Source organism: Pholis gunnellus, assembly GCF_910591455.1.
Source record: "Pholis gunnellus genome assembly, chromosome: 3".
Taxonomy (NCBI): domain Eukaryota; kingdom Metazoa; phylum Chordata; class Actinopteri; order Perciformes; family Pholidae; genus Pholis; species Pholis gunnellus.
This window is the reverse complement of record NC_136529.1, coordinates 16,534,800-16,557,886: the sequence shown is the minus strand read 5'-3', so window position 1 is coordinate 16,557,886 and position 23,087 is coordinate 16,534,800. Positions and strand designations below refer to the sequence as shown.

General features: G+C 41.9%; 1 protein-coding gene across 1 annotated transcript in view; it reads left to right on the top strand.

Moving 5' to 3' along the window:
- Window positions 1-23,087, top strand: part of LOC306694097 (inositol 1,4,5-trisphosphate-gated calcium channel ITPR1-like) — a gene marked incomplete at its 5' end in the record, with an annotated part of 61,452 nt that overhangs the window by 31,352 nt on the left and 7,013 nt on the right. The window contains 16 exons of the mRNA XM_079156814.1: window positions 2,627-2,674; window positions 4,022-4,154; window positions 5,687-5,874; window positions 11,212-11,395; window positions 11,583-11,836; window positions 12,547-12,747; window positions 12,841-12,951; window positions 13,277-13,372; window positions 13,505-13,648; window positions 13,774-13,881; window positions 14,016-14,208; window positions 16,131-16,253; window positions 19,426-19,601; window positions 21,388-21,552; window positions 22,167-22,356; window positions 22,476-22,565. Of these exons, the coding sequence (XP_079012940.1) occupies window positions 2,627-2,674; window positions 4,022-4,154; window positions 5,687-5,874; window positions 11,212-11,395; window positions 11,583-11,836; window positions 12,547-12,747; window positions 12,841-12,951; window positions 13,277-13,372; window positions 13,505-13,648; window positions 13,774-13,881; window positions 14,016-14,208; window positions 16,131-16,253; window positions 19,426-19,601; window positions 21,388-21,552; window positions 22,167-22,356; window positions 22,476-22,565 (2,404 nt within the window). The remainder of the gene's footprint in view (window positions 1-2,626; window positions 2,675-4,021; window positions 4,155-5,686; window positions 5,875-11,211; window positions 11,396-11,582; window positions 11,837-12,546; window positions 12,748-12,840; window positions 12,952-13,276; window positions 13,373-13,504; window positions 13,649-13,773; window positions 13,882-14,015; window positions 14,209-16,130; window positions 16,254-19,425; window positions 19,602-21,387; window positions 21,553-22,166; window positions 22,357-22,475; window positions 22,566-23,087) is intronic.

Genomic DNA, 23,087 nt, shown 5'->3' with positions numbered 1-23,087 from the left:
CCCCCTGACCTGCTGCTGAACTCTGCCCTACCAAGTTGTCTTTAGGCAGGATCAAAGCAATTGTTGTGCTTGTCAAAAGTGAGTTTGAAGTCCTGACACAAAAAAACCCAAATCATGTCTCAGGTAAATACTTCAAGACAAGTACAAAGCTGACGAGTTTTGCTCGTCAACAAAACTACTGGAAATATTGGAAATTATGAGTGAAATATAAATAAAAAATGGAATATTGAGTATTCTAAAGTGTAAATGATAGTCTACTCTGCGTTTTCCCTTTCTTCTTTCACACTGTGACTATGTCTGTCACTTTCACACTCTCGATCTGTCTCACTACGCTTTTGAAGATGTTCTTTGTCGGGCTGGCGGCTGTGGAAGCTGTTGTTTTTGAGCAGGGGATTCTGCAAAAATGTCTTTTCACAGGACAGCTATAAACAATAAGTAAGGCCCAGCGTGTACTGCATCTTTTGACTGTACTATTTGAGGAACCTGTATATAGCATGTGCTGCCATGGTTAGACCCTTTTTATGTTGTTTTTTTGATAGTTCACGGAGTAACTTATTGAACTATCGAGCATGGCTGTCAGTTGTTCGAGCGAGGGGTATTTTTAGACACCAGTTAGGGTGAGCCTTATGGTTCCTTTCTGTTCAACGGCCTCACTGAACGCTTTTTAAAAAAAAAAATTTGGTCTAGGGGAAGTTAACATGTCAGGTTAAGTGAAAAGGTTAGATTCCAAGGGAATTTTTGTTAATTTTATGGATGCATCAGATATGTGCAGAGTCGGCCCTTGGCATAGGTGGTAAAGAAGAATGCCTGTGGCATCCTCCATCCATAGGGGCGCCCTAAATGAGGAAAGAAATACCAAGGTCAAAGTCATCTTTTTCTACTTATCACTAATGATATTTTTATACTATTATTTAGAAATATTACAAAATAGCCCACATCAACATAACTATGTAGCCTATTAAATAGGCCCTATTTTCTGGGTTGCCCGCAGCATCACCCTAATAGCAAGTAAATATCTAGAGTTGATGTCAGTTATTCCCACCTTAAATTCAGTAGTTGGAAAGACTTTTCAGGTATTTGCAGAATTTCTTACTACATCATTTTGAGAAATACAGCTTCATCGGTATAAATTAATCCCAAAGACAAAACAATGCAGTTTCGGTGTGAGAGTGATTGGTGGTGGAATTGGCTAAAATCTTGTCTTGGGGAAACAAATTGGTGAGGGCCAACTATGGTTACGTGACTTGAGTCTGACTGACTTGGCTCAAGTTCACACGTCCAAAAAGTACACAGCAGAGTTATGACGTTCTATAGATAAAGGTAACTTATCATATCTGGTGCGTACAGAAGCAACAGTAACCACCGTCTGAATATGCATCCATTCAGTACTGTATACCATGCTGCAGCCTGACAGAGAGAGACTAGTCAACTGTCAAAGTTATTTAATCCTACTGTTTGTTATTCTCTCTCTCTCACCCTCTCTGTCTTTCACTTGCTCTGCCACTTGCCCTCTGTGTTTTTGGTGACAGATGGTCACTGTAAGCAGCTCTGTGTCACTGGTTTAGTGACATGGTTCCTTTTGGTGTGATTATATAACTCTAACCCCATCGCCCCTCGCCAATCCTCTCCTCTCGCCCGTCCCTCCTAGTATGTCCTTTTACATAACAATTTATGTAGAACATTGCCTTTTACCAGTTTCCTTTTACTCTTGGTGATTACTGTGCATGGATGCAGTGAAATTGGAGACTGCAACACGGTGTCAAACCTGTATTCCTATTGTTTGCGTGAACCATTAAGGAAAGAAAAGGGAAAACACCAGATCTCAGGGGTCCAACTTTGATTATTGTGCTTTTCGTTTTGCTCAAAATGGCTTAAAACAAGAACCTTCCACATGGTGTTTACTCGTTCCTGACTTCAAGTGAATTCAGTGTTCCAGTTTGATTTCAGCTTTTTCCTCAGTTTTCCTTAAATATTAAAAGAAAAGTTTTGACATTTTGGGAAATAAGCTTATTATCTTTGTTGACTTCCTGGAGTCTTATCGCCATCGTGACTGCAGAGACTCCAGGGAGTCTCTGTGACCGGCTAAGAAAAAAAACCATTTATAATTTGTACACGTCAATGTTTGTAAGGATTAAAGAAATTTAGAGATGACATGTTAATCAGGGAACTTTAGAAATACTGGTTTCTTTTGACAGAGCCAGGCTAGCTGTTACTTCCCATTTCCAGTATTTTTGTTAAGCTAAGCCAATCAAATAACTGCAAATAAGTATATTTCCCTAACTCACTCTGAGACAGCAATTTGAAAATTAATAATTAACTAAAATTAAGAAAAAACACAAGAAAGAAATCAAATCACATTCAACATGTCCTACCATGGTATTAATCGTCAACATTGTACACGTTTCCTGTCTACCCCGTCTAAAACCGCCACAACCACAATGCTTCTCTGGTTTCTAACATTGCAGCCGATGCATGACAATTCACACCGAGCAGACCTTTGCATTGCCACTTAAAGCAGTTAAAAAGGCTCACGATTTGGTTGTTCACCTCACAATTACCTGCATGAATACTAACCCTGTGTTTGTATCTGTTGGACCACTGTGCTCACACTCCTCACTGCACCCAGCAGCTGGATCAGAACCAGCCTGAGAAGTTGTTGGAGGACCAGAAGAGGGTAGGTACTTGTAACAGCATGGCAACTTAACTTAAAACCTCAATACTCCCGAGATTCAGAGTGAGATATCAACTTTTTAAAATGACCTTTTTGTGCCTTTTTCCCCCCTGCTTTTTGTGTTTCTAATCACTCCCCTTCCCTGCTTTAAGTGACACCAAACCACCTAACTACTGTTTACCTGAAGGAAGAAAAAGAAAACAGCCTCTTTTATCTAATGGTGTTTATTTAAATAAAGGGGACTCCACAAAGCGTCAGGTATTTCCAATAAAAAGGCAAGCTCTAATATTGATATTCCAGATTAACAATATTGATTGAAGTTAATCAATATATAATTATCATCTCCAAGAGAAGAAGATTATTTAGCAAGCAGGTATTCTGTTCAGCTGTTGATTCCATTCAGTTCTCATATTATCACAGTAATTACCATATATCTAAAATGCTTTTTTTTTTTTATTTATTATTACTCACCAACTTTTTCAACACGTTCACAAAGACAATATGATTCAAAATGAGTTTGCTGGTTTCAGTAAATTGTTCATTCTAGATACGGGCTCGGTTTGTGCCAACATAGCAGTATTCTCCAGTGAGACCAGGGAATCGTCTTCTGACTACAGCTGATCATACCATGTGGTACACACAATACATACAGTTGACTAACTAATACAATTGTGTGATAGTAATAGTTATTATAACGTCCTTCACACCTACTACCTCTACCTAACTCCAGAGCATAACTGTGGCGGCGGAGCTTACATAGCGCTGCTGTCGTCTATCACGGACCACCCACAGTTGACAATGATTTGAACATGATCACGCACGAACACAAAAAAAAAACTCTCTCTCATTTCCTGCACTTTATCCCACGAGAGGTCTGGCAGGTAGCTATGGGCTGCGGTTGCCATAACAACGGCAAAGTCGTGCTGCTGACGGCTCGCCAGCGGATGAGTCACAGTGTGGGAGGGCTGGACCCGGGTCTGTCTCAGTGAACACCAGGACCTCACGTTGTAACTGCTCAGGGTCACCGCGGCCGCTGTGAAACGTGTCCGTGTCGCCTGTGTGGGTGGTGAATGACGTAAACTTCAGGTTATGTCTGCAAGTTTTGCTTGCGTAGAAATGTGGCAATTCTTTTTAATTCAATATTTAAATGAAATGTTGACGGTTTCTCCATAACTGTGTGTTACGGAGCACGGTCGTTGTCATTTTCTGGGGTCTGTTTTCGGTGTCTTTATGTGCTTCTAAAATGCAGACTTTATCACTGATGATGCATGTTATCCCTGTTATACAACATCTCTCTCCCTGTTGCTGGCTTCACGTCATTACATCCTTCCCTTTCTTTCCCTCTCGTAGGGCGAGGCACTGAGACAGATTCTGGTGAATCGTTACTATGGCAACTTTTATCGAAGTGGTGGGAGGAGGGACAGCCTGACGTCATTTAGCAATGGCCCCCTCAGTCCAGTAGGACCCGGCAAAAATCAATCAGGTGGGACAGCTGTTGCGCCGCTTTTGATACCGAAGACAGAAGTTGGTTGTTAATTCTTAATAGCAGAAAGAAATGAGTGTAGTTTTAGTTTTGTAGCGCACACAAGGCCACAAAAACACTGATTTCAACATCTCTAATTGAGCTGATGTGTCTGTGAAGCATTAACAGAAGGCCCCTGCCAAATAAAAGAGATGCATGACTTTGCTGCCAGTAATGACTACAACTACTATCAGGGGGCAGTGTAGATAAACCTAACCTTTTTGGGTTGCCAAAATGTGTTCTGCCCCTAAAGTCATAATAAAGCAATGTTCTCTCAATAATGTTATATTAGGACGGGACTCCCATCTGTCTGGCCCTGAGCCGGTTATCAGCTCCAGAGATGCACTGTGAGCTGCCCTTTGAGCACGCAGAGCACCTCACTCTTATCACTGCCTGATAACGGGGTCATTGTGTAACTATATCTGCAGTCAAAATACTGAATACTGATTCTCTGTGCGGTGTTTCTCCTAGTTGAGTGTTTGGTTCTGATATGTATGATGTAACATTTTATCTGCATGTAGATTTTGGAGGACATGTTGGTGCCAATGGTATGAGCTGTGAGGTTTTTTTTAATGTAAATTCAGTGCTGCCACATGAACCAGAACAGCTTGTTGTCTGCTGTGGCGCGAAAGGCAGTGTGTTAGCATTCAGTGTAGCATGGGTGTGACACCATATTGTATGAATATAACGCGTAATGTACAGTTGTGATGAAAGAGCCAGATGTTGTATTTTTAACTAAACCCAAAGACACAGAAAATCACCAATGGTTCCCGGTTCACCATCTCTCCCATGTGCACCAAGATGTTGGAAAACTGATCACAGGAAATGTAGCCCTCCCCTTGAATGATCCACTCTTGACTGTTGCTAGGTGACAGTCTGCTACTTCCCATGAAAACAGCCTTTGCACCTGTTGCAGAAACAAGAGCCAGGCTGAGAATTCCATATGTAGCCTGAAGATGAGGCCTCAAAGGGGAAATGTGCAGGCAAAGTCATGAGCAATGAACTATACAACACTGTGCAGTTACACAAATTAGCACCGGGTTAGCATCACAGTTAGAAATCTGGCCTATTTTAAGCAAATGATTTTGGACTTTGCATGTGCCAGAAAATCTGTCCCATACGTTAACCTGGATCCATTCATTGTATGATAAAGAGTGCTATCTTTTTTCTCGTTTTAGGTTTCTATGTGCAATATTGTGTCAAATTTCAAAATCAATCTTTGTAGTTTAATGTCAACTATTAAAGAAAAACACGAAATAAACTAGAATATATATATTTAGTTTTTTTTTGATTATAGAATTATATAGTTATTATTATTGCAAATTACTGAAGTTACAATTAGTATTTTAGCTCCTGTTATAAATGCAGGGTGTTTCTTATGGAACTATATTTGATATATGATGTGAATGGACAATGATTGGAAAGTATTAATCTCATAAACTGTATACCTGATGCTTGTGATTCTGATCTGACCTGTCTCTCTGTCTCTGCAGCATTAGGGGGTCCCGGGGGGCTGAGTCGTGCGGAAATGAGTCTGGCAGAGGTACAGTGTCACTTGGACAAAGAGGGAGCCTCTGACCTGGTCATTGACCTCATCATGAACACCACTAGTGACCGGGTTTTCCAAGAAAGCATCCTCCTGGCTATTGCATTGCTGGAGGGTGGAAACACCACCATCCAGGTTAGTTAACCCCTGAATCTCTTACCGAACATACAAGTGGAAACTGAAGGGACATCCTTGGGTCAACTGTCTACTTTTGAAAAACTCAACTGCTACATGTTTGAATCTATATTATTGTAAAATAATACAAATTACACACTTACCCATTTCACTTACTGTAACTGATCTCCAGGGTTTTACATTTCATGGGCAGTTATCTATGTAAAGGCTCAGCTTATCGTGCAGTGCATCTTTAGATTTGGTCAGTGAAAAGAATACAACGTCCCATGGATAGTTTTTATTACAAGAGGATCGACAGTATGTGGGTCACTGGGCCACCATAGCTGCACATATACAATACGAAGGCGGCTCTCCTCCACCTCATATCTAGCACACCATCATTTGGCTAAAAGGCCACGCCAGCTGCTAATCAAGTCCGTTTATAGATTAGTATATTGTAAAATATTCTTCATTTTCTCACTCTGGGCAGCTGTGTGCATTAGTTAATTTATCTTACTGTTCTTTCCCTATTTGCTTTAACCTGAGCTTTAACCTATCTCAATTTGCCTCTCTTTTTCATGCCCATCTGTCTGTAGCTTTGTCTGTTGATCTCCTCATCTTTCCATCTGCATGGAGCTCTGTCTGTTGATCTCCTTTTCTTTACATTTGTCTGTAGCTCTGTCTGTTGATCTCCCTGTCTTTCCACCTTTCTATAGCTTTGTCTGTTGATTTATTTCTTTCCATCTGTCTGTAGCTCTGTCCATTGATCTCCCTGTCTTTCCATCTATCTATAGTTTTGTCTGTATGTCTCCTTTTCTTTCCGCCTGTCTGTAGCTCTGTTTATTGATATTTCCGCCTGTCTGTAGCTCTGTCTGTTGATATCCCTGTCTTTCTGCCTGTCTGTTGATCTCCCTGTCTTTCGTCTGTCTGTAGCTATGTCTGTTGATCTTTCTGTCTGTCTGTAGCTATGTCTGTTGATATCCCTGCATTGTCGTATGTCTGTAGCTCTGTTGATCTCCTCGTCTTTCCGTCGATCTGTAGCTCTGTCTGTTGATCTCCACACCTTTCCATCTGTCTTAGCTCTGTCTGTTGATCTCCTTGTCTTTCTGCCTGTCTGTAGTTCTGTCTGTTGATCCCCCTGTCTTTACATCTGTCTCTCCGTCTGTGTGTTGTTGTGGAAGCACGGGGCTTGCATAATCAGATTAGAGCAAAGGAAGCCACTGTGGTGAAGATAATGCTTTGGCTTCCCACGGCTGCTGCAGCACTACGTCACGTGATCCGTCTGCGTTACATAAGCCCTGTGTGAATGAACAATGAGGAATGTCTCAGCCTACAAAACATACCAGCCTCTCCCGCTCCCTTGCGCTCTCTTGCCGGCCCAAACTGGGTCATACTGGGCCTCCGGAACTGGGGCAGTGGGGGGAGAGGGGGGGGGGGGGGACGGGGGAACACAGAGGGGATTGAGGAGAAACTGGAGCTGCTCTCACCCGTGCATTCTTTGTTCTGAAAAGGGAGGTTTCTTTTCGGGCAACCTACTCTGTATGCAGTGCTAGAAACGTGCCACATAGTACACATATTTGTGTTCTTTGAGTTACTGGACAGTTCCCTAAGTGGAAGTTTAAAAAATAAACAGATATGTTTTCACTGACAGTGTAAAGTTCGAATTCACAAATCAAGCATACCTTTTCCGTAAACTTTAAGTGTCACTATGAGAGAAAACTGACTACTTTTGCTGGGTGCTCTCTTCAAGAAAGCACTCCAAGGATAGTAGGAGTTGGTTTTTGTTGGTGTCTTCATCTCACATGCCGAACTGAGCACCACTTGGATATCCTGTTCTCATGTAACACAGTTAACTATTTACTCATGACCTACAATACATACCAAATAGAAATACATCACACAGAATAACTGTGACAAGATTGCATGCACAGTCACTCATTTTCACACACACCCTCTGGTTCTGCATTCATGCAAAGCTAATGCATACATGCCGTTGGAAGTTTCGGATATTTTACAGTCAATGCATTTGAGTGCTTTCTGGACCTGTTGGCTCCTCTGTGACCGCTATGAGAGAGCTCAAAACAGCTGTGAATTGTGTTGTGACATTGCAACTTGTGACATTTCACTCCTCAGCCATCTGTTATGTAACCGCATGGCATGCTGTTTGGTTTCCCTCCAAAAAAAGTCTTGCATTGCAGGTGCGTTTAACCGATATTGCAAAAGCAACACAATGCAGCAGACAAACTCTCTTGTCAGGTGGAAAAATAAAGAGAGAGGCGGCTGCTTTGAGGAAAAAAAGGAAGAGACAAAGGAAAGGAGGAAAAGGACTTGGAGGAGAACAGAGTAGCATTTGGTTTGCATGTGGTGCTGCCTGACATGAGAGGGAGGGTGAGAGGGAAAGGGAGCGCGAGTATAAATAGCTGTTACATAACATCCCTTTGTTGATGCCAAGTGGCGGAACGGAAGGGGAGAAAGGAAAGCGTGATGACCTTGTTTTTCAGTGTTGTCCGCCCCCCCCACACTCCTCTTCGTCTCATTCCACTCATGGGTTTTTCGCCATGGATACAGACAGACACTGTGTTTACCCAACACTCTAGGGGGCCGCTAAGATGCTCCTCTCTCTCCTTCGTCCTTAGTTACTTTTATTCCATTCTCTCCTTGACCACCATGTGTTACCTTATCCATAACGTCATCCCTCCCCACGCCGCTCGTGTCCTTGCTTTTCCAGTGATATCAAAACACAGATGGTGTCTTGATGAGGCCGCGCAGATTTCGCCATCGGGTGTGTAAGGACCAGCATCGAAGAACACTACAGAAGCAGCATTGTGGTTAGACATGAAAGTTTAGGTTTTCATTTTTGATTCATTTTAAGACGCAGCCTCGCATACAATTCTCAAAAAAACCAATCAAATGAAGGTTTTCTGTGGTGTTTTTTTCTTCATTGCGGTGTTCCAGCTTCATGTACAAGGCTTTGTCTTTGTTTCAGTGACTCACTCAATCCACTAAACTCAGTTCAGTTCGTAGAAACAGACGGTTTAAAAAAATGACTTTCAGTTTGCTGCTGCAGGTAAAGACTTTCAACACAATAATGAATAACTCTAATATGACCTCCCAGCCACCATCAATCAAACAAGCTCACCTCTACCGCAGTGAAACATAATAGCTCAGCTAACCCTGATCCATGAGATGAAATGCCCCTGCTGGCATGGTGCTAGTCCTGCCAACCCTGCACTGTGAGCCTGACTGCACACTGAGACTGAATGCAGTATCTCTCACCTGGGACATCCCAGAGACATTTCAGGTTCAGACAAAAAAAATGCAACAACTTAATGCTAAACTTCCGACTTATGGGCAGAGTAGTCCCCTGTATGCAGGATCCCTGGGGTCTTTGTCTCGAGGACTGCAACATTATTAAAAGGATAGGCAGTAGAAAATGAATGTGATTACATAAGAATGAATTTGGCATTCACAGAGTTTTAGGGAGATCTAATACTGTATGTGTGATATGTGGGTGTGTCCTCTCAAAATTGGCATGTGCCTATGCCGGAGACAGCTGACCTAGTTTTGTGAGTGTAAAAGTCGGCGGGTGCATTAGCGTACGCGCTCTCCAGCTTGTGTGTGCTTGTACTGTACAAGTGTGTTTGTTTGTCTGTGCGAGTTATGTAATGGTAAAGGGTAGGGGGGCTTCTCTCTGTTTGCTGTGGTCCAATCCATGTGTGTTAACCTGGGCCTCATGCCCCCACTGCTATGTGAGCACAGACAGACAGACAGGAATGACCATCACCTCCCTCCACAGGCATGCTGTGAGTTGTGAGCTGTGAGTGTTTTGCCAGTGGTGCAGCTAATCCTCGTCTGTGCGCTCTCCACTCTGTCATCAAGTTGTTAATTGTGTGATGGCCTTGCTTGTCAGCTCCCCCCCCGACACACACACACACACACACACACACACACACACACACACACACACACACACACACACACACACACACACACACACACACACACACACACACACACACACACACACACACACACACACACACACACACACACACACACACACACACACACACACACACACACCCCTCCCCGCGCTGCTATCTCCTCTTTCCTTAGCGTTGGCAGAGTGTGTACGTGCAGGAGGGCTTCTGCTCAGTGGTGGAGGGCCGGGGTGGGGCACAGTGAGGCTCATGAATCTGCTTTAGTGCACAAGCACACAGTTATGTTATTGTTTCTAATGAGAGCAACACAATGCAGTAGAAAAACTGTGTTAGCTCTGTGTTCTGTTAATAAGCTGCATACGCTGTCTTGTTTGGCTACTTAATTGGCTTGTCGCTATTCTCAATTTGGAATGAAAAGATTTCGCCGTGTGTTTAACATTCAATTTCAATGCGTGTAAAATTCTTAGTACAAACACCCTCACAGTCTCATTGAACTAGGAGAAGCGAGGCTTGTTTTGTCCATTTTGCTGAACGCTTTCCTTGTGACTTTCATTTATTTGTTTTCTCTAGTAGCCCAGTTTTACATCTAACCTGAAAAGACAGAAGGTTATGTAACAACTTTGAGCACTGGCCTAGATACTGTCTGATAACATTCCCTTCCTATCTCTTGCTCTCGTTTACCCTCTCTCAATCATCTGCTTTTTTACTCCCTTATTCCCTCTTTGGTGTCTGTCTTTCGCCGCCAGCTCATTTTTCCCAGTCCCCCCCCAAACTCTGTTTCTCTATCTGTGTAAATAGGCCAGGCTTCTCCCTCTTGTGTCACTTTTCACCACATAAGATTGGTGAGACTGCCTTTGCTCGTCGAAGCCTTTCCATATGCTGCAGCAGATTACATAATCAAAACAACAGCCCTGTCCCTGAAACATGGTGTAGACATATTGCGTTCACAGGCTCGAAAGTATTTTTGCATGACCCCATTCTACAGCCATAACTGCAGCGTTCAAACCCTCCCATCGTAGTAAATCCAGACTTGCTTCACTATAGTTATATAATGTTTTGTGAAGGTCCAGTCAAGATCGTTTTCTGCCTGTTTCCTATCCTAAGATCATGTTCATGTTTTGACCTTAGTTCACTGCACTCTATATAACGTGTCAGTGGCATAACACAAATTTGGAGGGAGAAATTTTGATCTTGTAATGCATGTGGTCATTTATATTAAGGCTGAAACTAATGAATATTTCTACAAGCGATTAATCAGTTAAGCAGCAAATCTTCACATTGAGATGTTGGAACCAGAGGAGCTTGTGTCTTTGCCTGGAAAATGATTGACACGATTAATCGATTATCAAAAGTGCATTAAGCAGACCGTAAGATCCACAATCTCTGTTTTTTTTCTGTTCTTGTTTCTTGTGTCCAGCGTTCATTCTTTTGCCGTCTGACAGAAGACAAGAAATCCGAAAAGTTCTTCAGGGTTTTCTACGACCGTATGAAGCTGGCCCAGCTGGAGATCAAAGCCACGGTGACTGTAAATACCAGCGACCTGGGAAACAGAAAGAGAGACGATGACAGCCAGGACAAAGACGTCCCTGTACGCAAAAAAGGTCAGAGGTCACATACTATGATCTGAAGTATGAATTTACGTGAGGTTGTTACCAACAAAGGATGCTAAGACGAGCTACATATATATCTTAGATGATTAATCTTTGATTGCAAATCCAGAGTAGAAAGAGGATTTCTGTGGGTTTCGACTGATTTCATAGTCCCTGTTTGGTGCCTGTCTCTGTTTAGCTAGAGACTCAGCGGTGGTCATGACAGAGGATGCGAGAGAGCAGCTATTAGAGGCCTCGACTGCTACCAAGAAGGCCTTTAACTCATACCGCCGTGAAGCAGACCCTGAGGACCACTTCAACTCAGCCGACGGCCAACCCAGCACTGGGGACAAGAACCAGGACGAGGGAGAAATGAGTTTTGTAATTGTTATCATGCAGCCCATCCTTCGCTTTCTCCAGCTGCTTTGTGAGAATCACAACCGGGACCTACAGGTGGGACAGACTGATTTTTTGGGATCACACTTGACTACAGTTCCTTCCTTTTACTTTTTGACGTCTTATCATCTTTTGTGTCTTCGCTGCAGGTTTAAAACACGGGTCTCATGGTTTTATTACCAATGCTAAATCACTTCATCATCATTGAGATGTGTATGAGAGGCCAGACCTGACTTCTTTAGGCTATGGAGATGGCTTCTCTGGCACACCTTTAAAATTAAAACAAATTAGCTGCTTTTTCCTGTGTAACACTCTGTACTTTAGTTTTTATGAGGAAATATCCTGTTAGCCTCTTTTGTATTTTGTGGGTCTAAAAATTGTTCCTGGGTACATCTGACTTTTTCAGCACTAAGATTGCTTTTATTAGAATGTAAGAAGTTAGGTTCCTGTCGGTGAACAAACCCTTCTGGTAGAGCGCACTATCCTGCAAAAATGCATGCCCAGTGACTGTTGGCACGTTCTCGATGGAACAGTCATGTTCAACAGTTCAGATGAAGGCTAAAACAGTGGAAGATTTAAGAAGACCAAAGAGAGCGAGTTAGCATCCATATTTCTGAGTTCTGTCTAACAGAGGAGTGATTTGTAAATGACAGAATGTTAATTTGTAGCGAAACAATTTACTGTTTGGTTTTGATTGGTTTATTTGTGGTTTGCATCCAGTTCTGTCAGTCCCAGTCACACAAACCCAACCACTTTCATCTCCTCAGAACTTTCTTCGCTGTCAAAACAACAAGAACAACTACAACCTTGTGTGTGAGACTCTTCAGTTCTTGGACTGTATCTGCGGCAGCACCACAGGGGGTCTCGGTCTACTGGGACTGTACATCAACGAGAAGAACGTAGCCCTCATCAACCAAACTCTGGAGAGTCTAACAGAGTACTGCCAAGGCCCCTGCCATGAAAACCAGGTACTGAAAGAGAGCATGCCACAGGGGAGCTCTGTGACTGTACGAGGGCACTTTCCGTCTTTTTCATAATTGTATTTTTTAAATGTCATTCAGAATTGCATTGCCACACACGAGTCCAATGGAATTGATATCATAATCGCCCTGATCCTCAATGACATCAACCCACTTGGGAAAAAGCGGATGGATCTGGTGTTGGAGCTCAAGGTGAGGAAGGCTTCATAGGAGGAATCTATACCTGTTGATGTGGGTTTCGGGTCTTGGGCCGCAAATTAGAAAAAACAACTGTGCAGTACTTTCCTTTCACAGCAGGATTGAATATCACTGAAAGTATAAGAGCTGGGCATTCATTTGTCCGAGTTAAACTCGCTTTTGCCTGCCAGGACAAATAACTGCAGAGTGATTTTTTTTCGAGAGCACCCGGGTTTCTGTCTGTTTTCCTTGGATGTAGAAACTGACAGAGTTTGAGTTCTTATATTGGAGCTTTTTTTCCCTCTGCCTGCTCTGTCTCTGTCTCTTTTGTCACTCTTAGAACAATGCATCCAAGTTGCTGCTTGCAATCATGGAGAGCCGTCACGACAGTGAGAACTCAGAGAGGATCCTGTACAACATGAGGCCTAAAGAGCTGGTGAGGAGATGATGATGTGCATCGTGTCCTTTTCACGGTTGCTTTTTACACCTCAAATACAACTGAGCTATTGCCTCAGCTACTCAGTATAACAGAGCGTGGATTTGTGTGCGTGTGTGTGTCCCCGTCCAGGTGGAAGTGATAAAGAAAGCCTATCTACAGGGAGAGGAAGAATTTGAGGACACAAAGGAGGAGGACGATAACGGGGAAGAGGAAGAACACGATGCTGCTTCCCCCCGAAATGTTGGACACAACATCTACATTTTAGCTCACCAGGTCTGCTTTTTCTCTCATGAATCAATTACTCTATATTTATAAAGCAATATGATGAGACACACATTATCCATGTGTTTTTGTTTTTGAGTGGCACGCTCACTTCTTGGCTGTGTTCCTCCTAACAGTTGGCGCGTCACAATAAGGAGCTGTCTATGATGTTAAAGCCAGGAGGGGCCAGTGGAGAGGGAGATGAGGCCTTGGAGTTCTTCGCCAAACACACTGCTCAGATAGAGGTCATAACATGCAGTCCTTGTCATTAGCCTGTAGTAGAATTTCACACATTTTACAATATTGTGTGACAATTTCCTTGCCAGTATACAACAATGTTGACCTACAGATGCCAATGTGATGGTGTGTCTCTATTCAGATTGTGCGCCAGGACCGCACCATGGAGGAGATAGTGTTCCCCGTGCCCAACATCTGTGAGTTCCTGACCACCGAGTCAAAGCTGCGAGTCTACTTCACCACAGAGAGAGACGAGCAGGGCAGCAAGATCAACGACTTCTTCCTGAGTGCAGAGGACCTCTTTAATGAGATGAACTGGCAGAAGAAACTCAGAGGTGGGGTCAAGTTGGAGCATGTGTAGTGCATGTAGTGGTCATTTATGTCAAATGATACAAGACAACCTTTGTACAAATGAATGTTTATTCACAGGGTTTCATCATTCACCTGAATTTGGCTGAATAAACTCTTCTATAGGTGCTACACAATTAATTGAAGCACAGGATTTGGTGAGAAGTGCAAATACGCTTCAAAGCTCCCCAATGAGGTATTGGATAATCTTAATTAAATTCACTATGTTCCTTGTTATTATTAGTGTTAATAACAGATTAATCCTTTTAAATTTTAAATCAGAAAATATTGATCGCATACAAAATATCACAAAACTCAACCCAGCATGACATGATTTCTTGTTTAGTTTGATTAACTAAACTGGTAAAGATATTCAATATCTTTATATTGAATATATAAATACAAAAAACTGTCAAAACCAGCAAATCCTCCCATTTCAGAAGGTGGAAGCAATTGCATTTTGCTTGATAAATTAGTCAAACAATTACCAAAACTGTTGCTGATTCATTTTTGTTTATTGGCTCCATCGTCTAATTGTTTCAACAGTTTACATAATGCTTCAGACCAGAGATGCCATTGACAGTAATCTTAATGGGAAACTATAATAGGAGATGACAGGGGTGGTGGGAGAAGTCTGTGAGAAGCAACAGCATTATTATTTAGTGAACCTGTTGGGTTATATTTACCACTTTATCGTCTTAAGAAATGTGACTGATTTAAGAGTCAACTCTTAAGAGGCTGATCAGATGATAGTTTGCACAACTCCACTGCCTTTTTTTTTCTGAAATGAACTTGATTCTTCATTAATGTGATGAAGATTCCCAACTTGGTAGCGACATAGTGGCTCAATGATTACCATCAGTCAGACGGTCCTTTCTATGTGGAGTTTGCATGTTTGTCAGTCCAAAGACGTGCAGGTTAGGTGAATCGTGAAACTCCAAATTACCTGTGGACGTGAAGGTTGTTGTGTGATTACGTGTCCCACTGACAGACTGGAGACGTGTCCACGGAGTAACCCGCCTCTTGCCCAATGCATGCGGGGATAGACCTCGAAGTATGGAAAATGGAAGAGTATCCCCAACTCGACTGCAGGGCTAACAATGTCACCCTGTGTGTGTGTGTGTGTACTCATGCTATGTGTGTATATGTTTCCACTGTCTAAAAGCAGACAGGGGTTTTCCACATTATTTGAGTCGTGAAACATTTGTACATTAACCTTATGAATCACAACTGAGAGCGTGTTTGCTCACCGGCACCCACACTCGGTCACATTTCTAATCCACGTACAAGACTGCATACCCACACAACGCCATATTTTGTCTCTCACTCAGAAGAGGCTATGAACAGAGAAAAGTCCCTGATTCTGTTTCTCTTTTCCACTTCCAGAAAATATTCTACTAAAAGTCAGATTGTGTGTGAAAGGTCAAAGTGTTTACTTTTCACTATCAACATTTCAACAAACATTAACAATGTTGACTGGTTTGTTTTGTCTGTGTTTTCTGTGATTTATGTCCTCGTATTACTTTATGTAACATGACTTCCTGTATGAGGAGGGAGAACTGAGCCAGTTGAGCTCAATTCTCACAAGTTCTTACTATCAACAACTTGGTTATCTAATAATCAATTTAGTGCTGAAACAATTAGTTGACTCAACAGTTATTCAACAGAAGTTTTGTTAAACATTTTTGATCATTGAGTTATGGTTTAATTCATTACTTTTTCATCATTATTATCAAATCTTGGTCCTAGATTTCTAAATGTGAGAATTTGCCACCTTTCTCTGTTTTATATCATTTTAATCGATCATCTTTGACTTTTGAACTGTTGGTTGGACAATCTGATGATTTTGCGATCTTATGATTTGCAATCAAATTTGAAATAAAATGTCTCACTTTACCCCCCCCCCCAGCCCAACCGGTGCTGTACTGGTGCTCAAGAAACATGTCTGTGTGGAGTAACATCTCCTTCAACCTGGCTGTGCTTATGAACCTGCTGGTCTGCTTCTTCTACCCCCTGGAGGGTGTACATGCAGGTCAGTTTCATATGAAGAGACACGTGAGTGTGAGAACAGGCTTTTTAAAACAGAGCTCTAACCATGCTTACATCCCGTCACTAACAATAGTGTGAGATCTCACTTCACCTTTCCAGTGGCTCAATTGTTTTGAATAATTTTTATGCTTTTTCCCGTGAAGTGATCCGCTTAGTCCTGGTCCTCTTTCGTGCATATAAAACATTTACTCTTCCTGTCGTGAATTGGCTCATGCATGTTCATTTTGTATTCATGCTGCATCTAAGCGGCACATGCGTATGTAATGCACAGTTGTTGCATACAGACTATTTTTAAAACCATGGTAAACAAAGGACATGACTTAAAATATGCAAAACAGGAACAAAGTGGCTTTCTGACGTGTTTTTCTTTCTGCTACAAACAGCCTATTACATATCACAGCCTGCACTGACGTGGCTTTTTGAAAAGATGGGAAAATAATAGATACAGGGGATCTCCTACAATGATGGGCTGTATTGAAATTGTAGCACTAGTTTGTGCAGCCAGTAATAAGGTCTCAATATACAACTAGAGATTAGGAAGAAGCAAAAACGCTTGTTTTAGCTTATATCCAGTTCTATAATTGGGATTTTCAACTTTTTCTTTTACATTTACATCACGCGCTGTTGTAAGAAACTATCTGGAAAGGCATGTAAAATGTCGTAGCCACCCACAGAAATAGACTTTAAAGAGCCGACTCGCAGTCTAGCCTCAGCATCGACCCACTGATCTCCTTTTATCACAATGTCCTGATCTGCTGACTTCTAATCATCTGACCAGGATTAGGAGCAGGACCTAAGAAGCCCTCTACCTTTGTTTAGGACACACCCACACAATCCTCAACTCAACCCATGGTCTCAAAGCCTGAGCTCATATTTGACTTTCAGCACTATGAAGACCGCAACAAACAGAGGAGCGCCCTGTGTCATTTAAAGTCCCATCAACAAAGCTTACATTGGCTCAGGAAGAACAAAATCTTACACAATATTATCAGGTGATCAAGAAAGGTCTTGCATCATGTTTCATTCGTCAAACGAGGCAAGCTATTCAGCTGCAAAATCCTCCTCGGTGATGTTTGTCTACTCTATCAGTGGGTTCAGTTTTTGATCTGAAACGGCTCCATGCTACATAGATTCATGTAAAGAGTGTGTTGTAATCAAAATGACAAAGTTTTCTAATGTAAATTACCATACCCCTTTACATTTATTTAAGAGATGAACAAAGAATAAGACAATAATGCAAATGTAAGAATATTAAATAATACTGGAGACCATCTTACTGCCAGATCGCTTGCTCAGACACCAGCTATCTTGGAACTCTGCCTACATTTTGATCTCAACTACACACCAGTAGTGTGTATAGACCGCCTCTGTGGTTCCTGCTACAGTAGGTGTCTCCAGGACACATTTTGACATGACTCACACTCAGACCTACAAGGTGAATACAATACCAATGTCGTTTTAAACCCTCAAAAACAGATTTCCAAATGTACCAGTGAACAAGGGTGCATACATCTTTTTACAGTTGTTTTACATCTTGTCACCTTATCTGTTGAAATTGTGAGCTATGCTAGGTAACACAAAATGCAGTATTTTATTAATTTTGTAATGAAGTACAAAAACATTTATTTGGTGTTAATTGTTGTGTTTCGTTAGTGTTGCATAATTAATTAATTCAATATTTCATACAATCATAAGTTTAAGTTGACATAACTAAAATTCCTTTTGGTCTGCAGACAGTGTAAAACACTGAGTGCACAACATGAGTAAGGTCTGACTGTATTTCTCTTCACTGGAACTCTTTTTGTGTGCAAGACATCACGTGAGACTCCAGCATACCTTTGGCCAGCTTTAACAGGCACTTTATGGCTTTGGGCCCCTGCCTTCTCTCTCTCTCTTACTCACCCAGACACACACACACACACACACACACACACACACACACACACACACACACACACACACACACACACACACACACACACACACACATTTCTCTCCCTTTCCTCCCCCCTTTGCTTGGGGCTTTAGAATGGGGGTTATAAGAGCAGGGGATCTAGGTCAGTGTGTTTTGCCTTTTGACAAATAGCTTTGGTTAGCACCAATCAACTCAACACATGCTCACACACTGACAGTGCATGCTTGCAGCCTTCTCAACTGTTGATTTTACAGACAGTTGCACACAATTATCCGTCTGCATATAAAAAACGGAAGTGCAAGGTAGCGAGACAGTTTGTGAGCGCACGTATGCACCACTGTGTCAGTCTGCCAAATCACTGGAGCTGTGTGTTGCCCCCCGGCCCGTTCCTCATGAATCTTTCAGCGGAGGTATTTTTAGAGATGGCTGTTATGTAAGTGGCACCTGTCATGTGATCTCCACAGGGATTGGGCGGGAGAGAAATCCGGAGGAAGGGAAGGAGAGAGAGAGAGATAGTCAAGGAAGTAGGAGAGGGAAGGAGGGCTCCCTTACCCGCAGTACTCCCCCTCTGCCTTCTTATTCACTAGAACTCCCTCGCACTGTTTTTCTCAATCCTTGCGGTTCTTCCCCATTTTCCTTTTTCTATGTCTTTCACCATTTTCTCCTGATCTTTTTCTACCTTTCTATTATCTTTTCTATGTTCTCTGAGTTCTCAATGACCAGCGCTCATAGAGTGCTTACTAACATAGACACTTGCACACAGGTTAGCCCTGTGCTTTAAGAAAGGGGGTCAGTAACCGAGGCAGAAGGTTGGGTGTGGCCTCGTTTTTAGGCTGATCAAACCTGATCCAGGGTTTTAGCCTGAGTGATTTGTTGCCCCATGAAACCCCTGTCTAGGACACTAATCCTGGATTTACCTTGGGATCAAGGGAAGCATAAGGTCACCAAAGCTTAAAGCACACACATACAAAAACAAAAGTATGTCATATACTTTTGGGCGTTATGTAACTGGCTCTCTTTGAGTTCAAAGTCTCACTAATGAAGGCCCAAAGGCCTGCCTGAGAGACAGAACACTTCAAATACGGACAAGGCCTGTTTTTAAGCTGCGCTGTAATCCTCGCAACATGATTCATTAATATTCCATGTATGACCAATTCACTATGTTACAGGCTTATCAAATACAGCAATTGTAGCAAGTGTCCTTGCATGTTGCATTAATACCTGCATTTATCTTCTGCAGCTATGCTGGATACCCACCTTTCTGCCCTGCTGTGGATGGGAGTCTTGGCAACACTGGCCATTGTTATCATCATGCCCCAACCGCTGGGCATTCGTGCCCTCGTCATCATCACCATCCTCCGTCTCATCTTCTCTGTTGGCCTGGAGCCCACCCTCTTCCTTCTGGGTGCCTTCAATGTGAGTAGTCTGCTTTAAATGGTCAGTTCACCCAAATTACCAGTCGCGCAGTTAGTTGTGCTTTAATTGCCCGGGCTGTTGAGATATCCGTCTCTGAAATTTGTGTTGCCACTCAAATTCAAGGGAAGGAAATGAAATTTTGCAAAGCTGAAACAATTGGTTCATTAACGGATCCAAAGAAAATGAACCAGCAACTATTTTCATAATCGATTAATAGTTTAATTTTTCAATCCTCATGGCAAATGTTCTCTGTCTCCAGCTTCTGAAATGTGAGGATTTTGTGCTTTTCTATATCGTCATATCATTATTGCAACTGAAAGATGCCACCTTGGACTCTGTGTGTTAGCTTGTTCTTCCTATTTTTCGACATTTCATGCACTCCAAATGATTTGAGAAAATCCACAATGATACCAATTCTAATTTGCAGGACTAGAATTTTTTTTTTGAGGTGTTCAAAGAATTAAAAAATGTAATTGAATAAATGAACAACAAAGAAACTTTGATAAAGACTTTGTTGGAACTAGTATCGACAGACGAGCCTAGTCCCTATGAGAACTGACCGTGTGTGAGCACCTCTGATGAAATTCATTCCCCTCCATTGTATTGGAGTAGGAGCAGAAATCTCAGAATATCTGAAAATCTGGACAAATTTAGTCAAAACTATCTGCATGGCTGCTAAAGGCGAGTAACATGTTTTTATTTTGAGTGAACTCACCCTTTAATTGTTCTCCTCCTGTGTGAAAGGGTGTGTCTGTGTGATTTGTAATTTTCCCCAGAGAAATGTTAAAGACCATTTCTATTTCCCTATTCACACTCACTGGGTATGTACTTTCACGTGCTGAGAAACCTCCACCGCACTAGTTCCAGTTCTTCTTTCAACTCTCACTCGCACTCATGCCCACTTGGCAGGCCGGTGCACCGTCTGCCGGTGGTGTTGCCCCCTGGCCTCACACTTCTCCTTGGCAGCGCCTGGCTTGCTCTATGGGGTGTGAAGTGCGTCACTGAACCCAAGAGAGAGCCACACCACCCCTGCACCCACTAGAGATTTTCTAGATGTGCTCTTAAACACAAAGACACACACACAAAATAAAGTCTCGCACACATCTCGATTATCTCTCTCCTCAATCGCTACGTTTAGCTGTACAAAAGAAGCCGGGTTATTGAGAGAGATCAAGTTAATGCAGGAAATCAGAGAACACGTTACCATGGACTGCAGTAACCTGGTTGCTGTAAAATCTAGTTTACATGCAGCTGGTCAGTAGTCAGATGTCTCCCTGATTGTGTTTGACATTTTTGAATCATGTGTTTTCTTTTCTTTTTCTCTGCAGCTGTGTGGATTTTTCAAATAACCGCTAATAGTTTCAGTTATATTTTTAGTCAGACTTAAGATTTCATTATTAAAATTGATCAGGTACATGCATTGTTGTTAAAAGAAAAAAGAAAACGCTTTCACAAACTCTCTTAAGTGTTTACATGACCAAGAATTCAGGTTTATCCAAAGAGGCCATGTTTACCGGGTTTTTGTTAATCCCTTTCCCTCGTGTTTGGTTTAAATGACCTTTTTAAGTAACCAAGTTACTACAGAAAGCAAACAATAACCAGGTCACTTATGTGCATGTAAACATACTATATGTGTCTTCATTTACCTTGAAAAGCCACACCCACCATGTGCAGCATTTTGTGTATTTGTCCCTTAGCCAAGGCCATGACTTTCCAATATTTAATTGATTAACAGTTGATTGTCCATTATTGTTATTACTAAAGAGACATTGACTTAATCTTCCAGGTGTGCAATAAAATCATCTTCCTGATAAGTTTCGTGGGGAACCGAGGAACCTTCACACGGGGTTACAGAGCCATGGTGTTTGACTTTGAGTTCCTCTACCACCTCCTTTACCTCATCATCTGCTCTCTGGGGGTGTTTGTCCATGTCTTTTTCTACAGTCTGCTGGTGAGAGAAACACACACACACACACCCTGTGAATACACACACACACATACTAAGAACAGATGCTTTGCAAAACCAACTACACAAACCTACTCTAAAGGGCAGCAGGTTTTAAATAGAACCATGAGTAAAATATTACTTGTCTCTCTGAATGTAGCCTGAGCTTCCCATGTTGGTGCATTCGCGGACATATCCAACTTGCCAGAAGATGCTTTAATGGTGTTTCTGTCTTTTTCTTGTTGTGGAGGTGTTAACTGCTTCAGGTCTTCTTCATAGCGTGTTCCATTCACACAGGCCCAGGCAGCTCCTCTGCAGATGCAGTGCAACATATTTCCATATTTTTTTATTAGCAAGATGCTAAAACATCATGTAATTCATATCCGACAGAGAAAACTGAGGATTCAGCGTAATAGAAAAAAAGCCACACATTTAATCTTTGTTTCTTGCCACTTGTACTTTCTTGTGTAACCTCACATTCACACTGGCCTCACTGTATGTAGATGATGGTATTATGTAACCTAAATGAATGCACTACATATGTCCTTAAGTCACTTCACATGAATCTATTTTTAGATATTTATCCTTTTTGTTTCATAACGTCTGTGTTGCCTCTGTAGCTGTTTGACCTGGTATACAGAGAAGAGACCTTGCTGAATGTAATCAAGAGTGTTACTCGTAATGGACGCTCGATCGTGCTCACCGCTGTGCTGGCTCTTATCTTGGTCTACCTGTTCTCCATCGTTGGCTACATTTTCTTCAAAGACGACTTCATCCTGGAGGTGGATCGTATCCCCAACACAACTCTGAGTGAGAGCAGACTCCCGTCTTTCAATCATTTTTGACAAACCGCTTTAAAGATCACAGAATGTAGGTTTTCATTTTGAAAAGTCAAAGAAACGTATGCAACATTCGTTCTTACTCTCTAGAAAATGGAGCCAGTCTGGCCAGTGAGTTTCTGTCTGCAGGAATGTGTCCGGGAGGTATTGAGAATTGCACCGCAGGAGCCCTGCAAGAAGGTAATGTAAACTGCAACACTGGGTGTTACCTAAATATTTCAATCATTAAAAGCAAATCAGTCCAAAAATATTATTTGAATGCTCTGTGTTCTTCTGTGATTTACTTGTCATCAATCCTAAACCTAAGTGATAACAACAAACTCAGTTTATAATGTGGTTAATTTTCATTGCAGGGTTAGAAAAGTCTGGTGTCAAAGTTTCTAGACTATTCTCCATATTTGAAAAGTTGAAGTGGTCCCATGTAGGAGTTGTTCATGGTGATGTCTAAGAGAAGTGGAGAACTGGAAATAATTTATTGTAGAGCTGAAATATTTGGAAATCATCCTTAGCCTCTTCAGGCAAAAAACAAGTGAAAGGAAAATTGTTGGCTGTTTTTGCAGTTTCCTTCTGTTCTGCAGCTGACTCCATTGACTGTCACATAACTGCCAAACAATTCTCATGTGACCTCACTGGCCCTCATATGACATCGACATGTGACCAAATTTCAGTAAAAACAGAAGTGTTTAGAAGACATAAAAACTA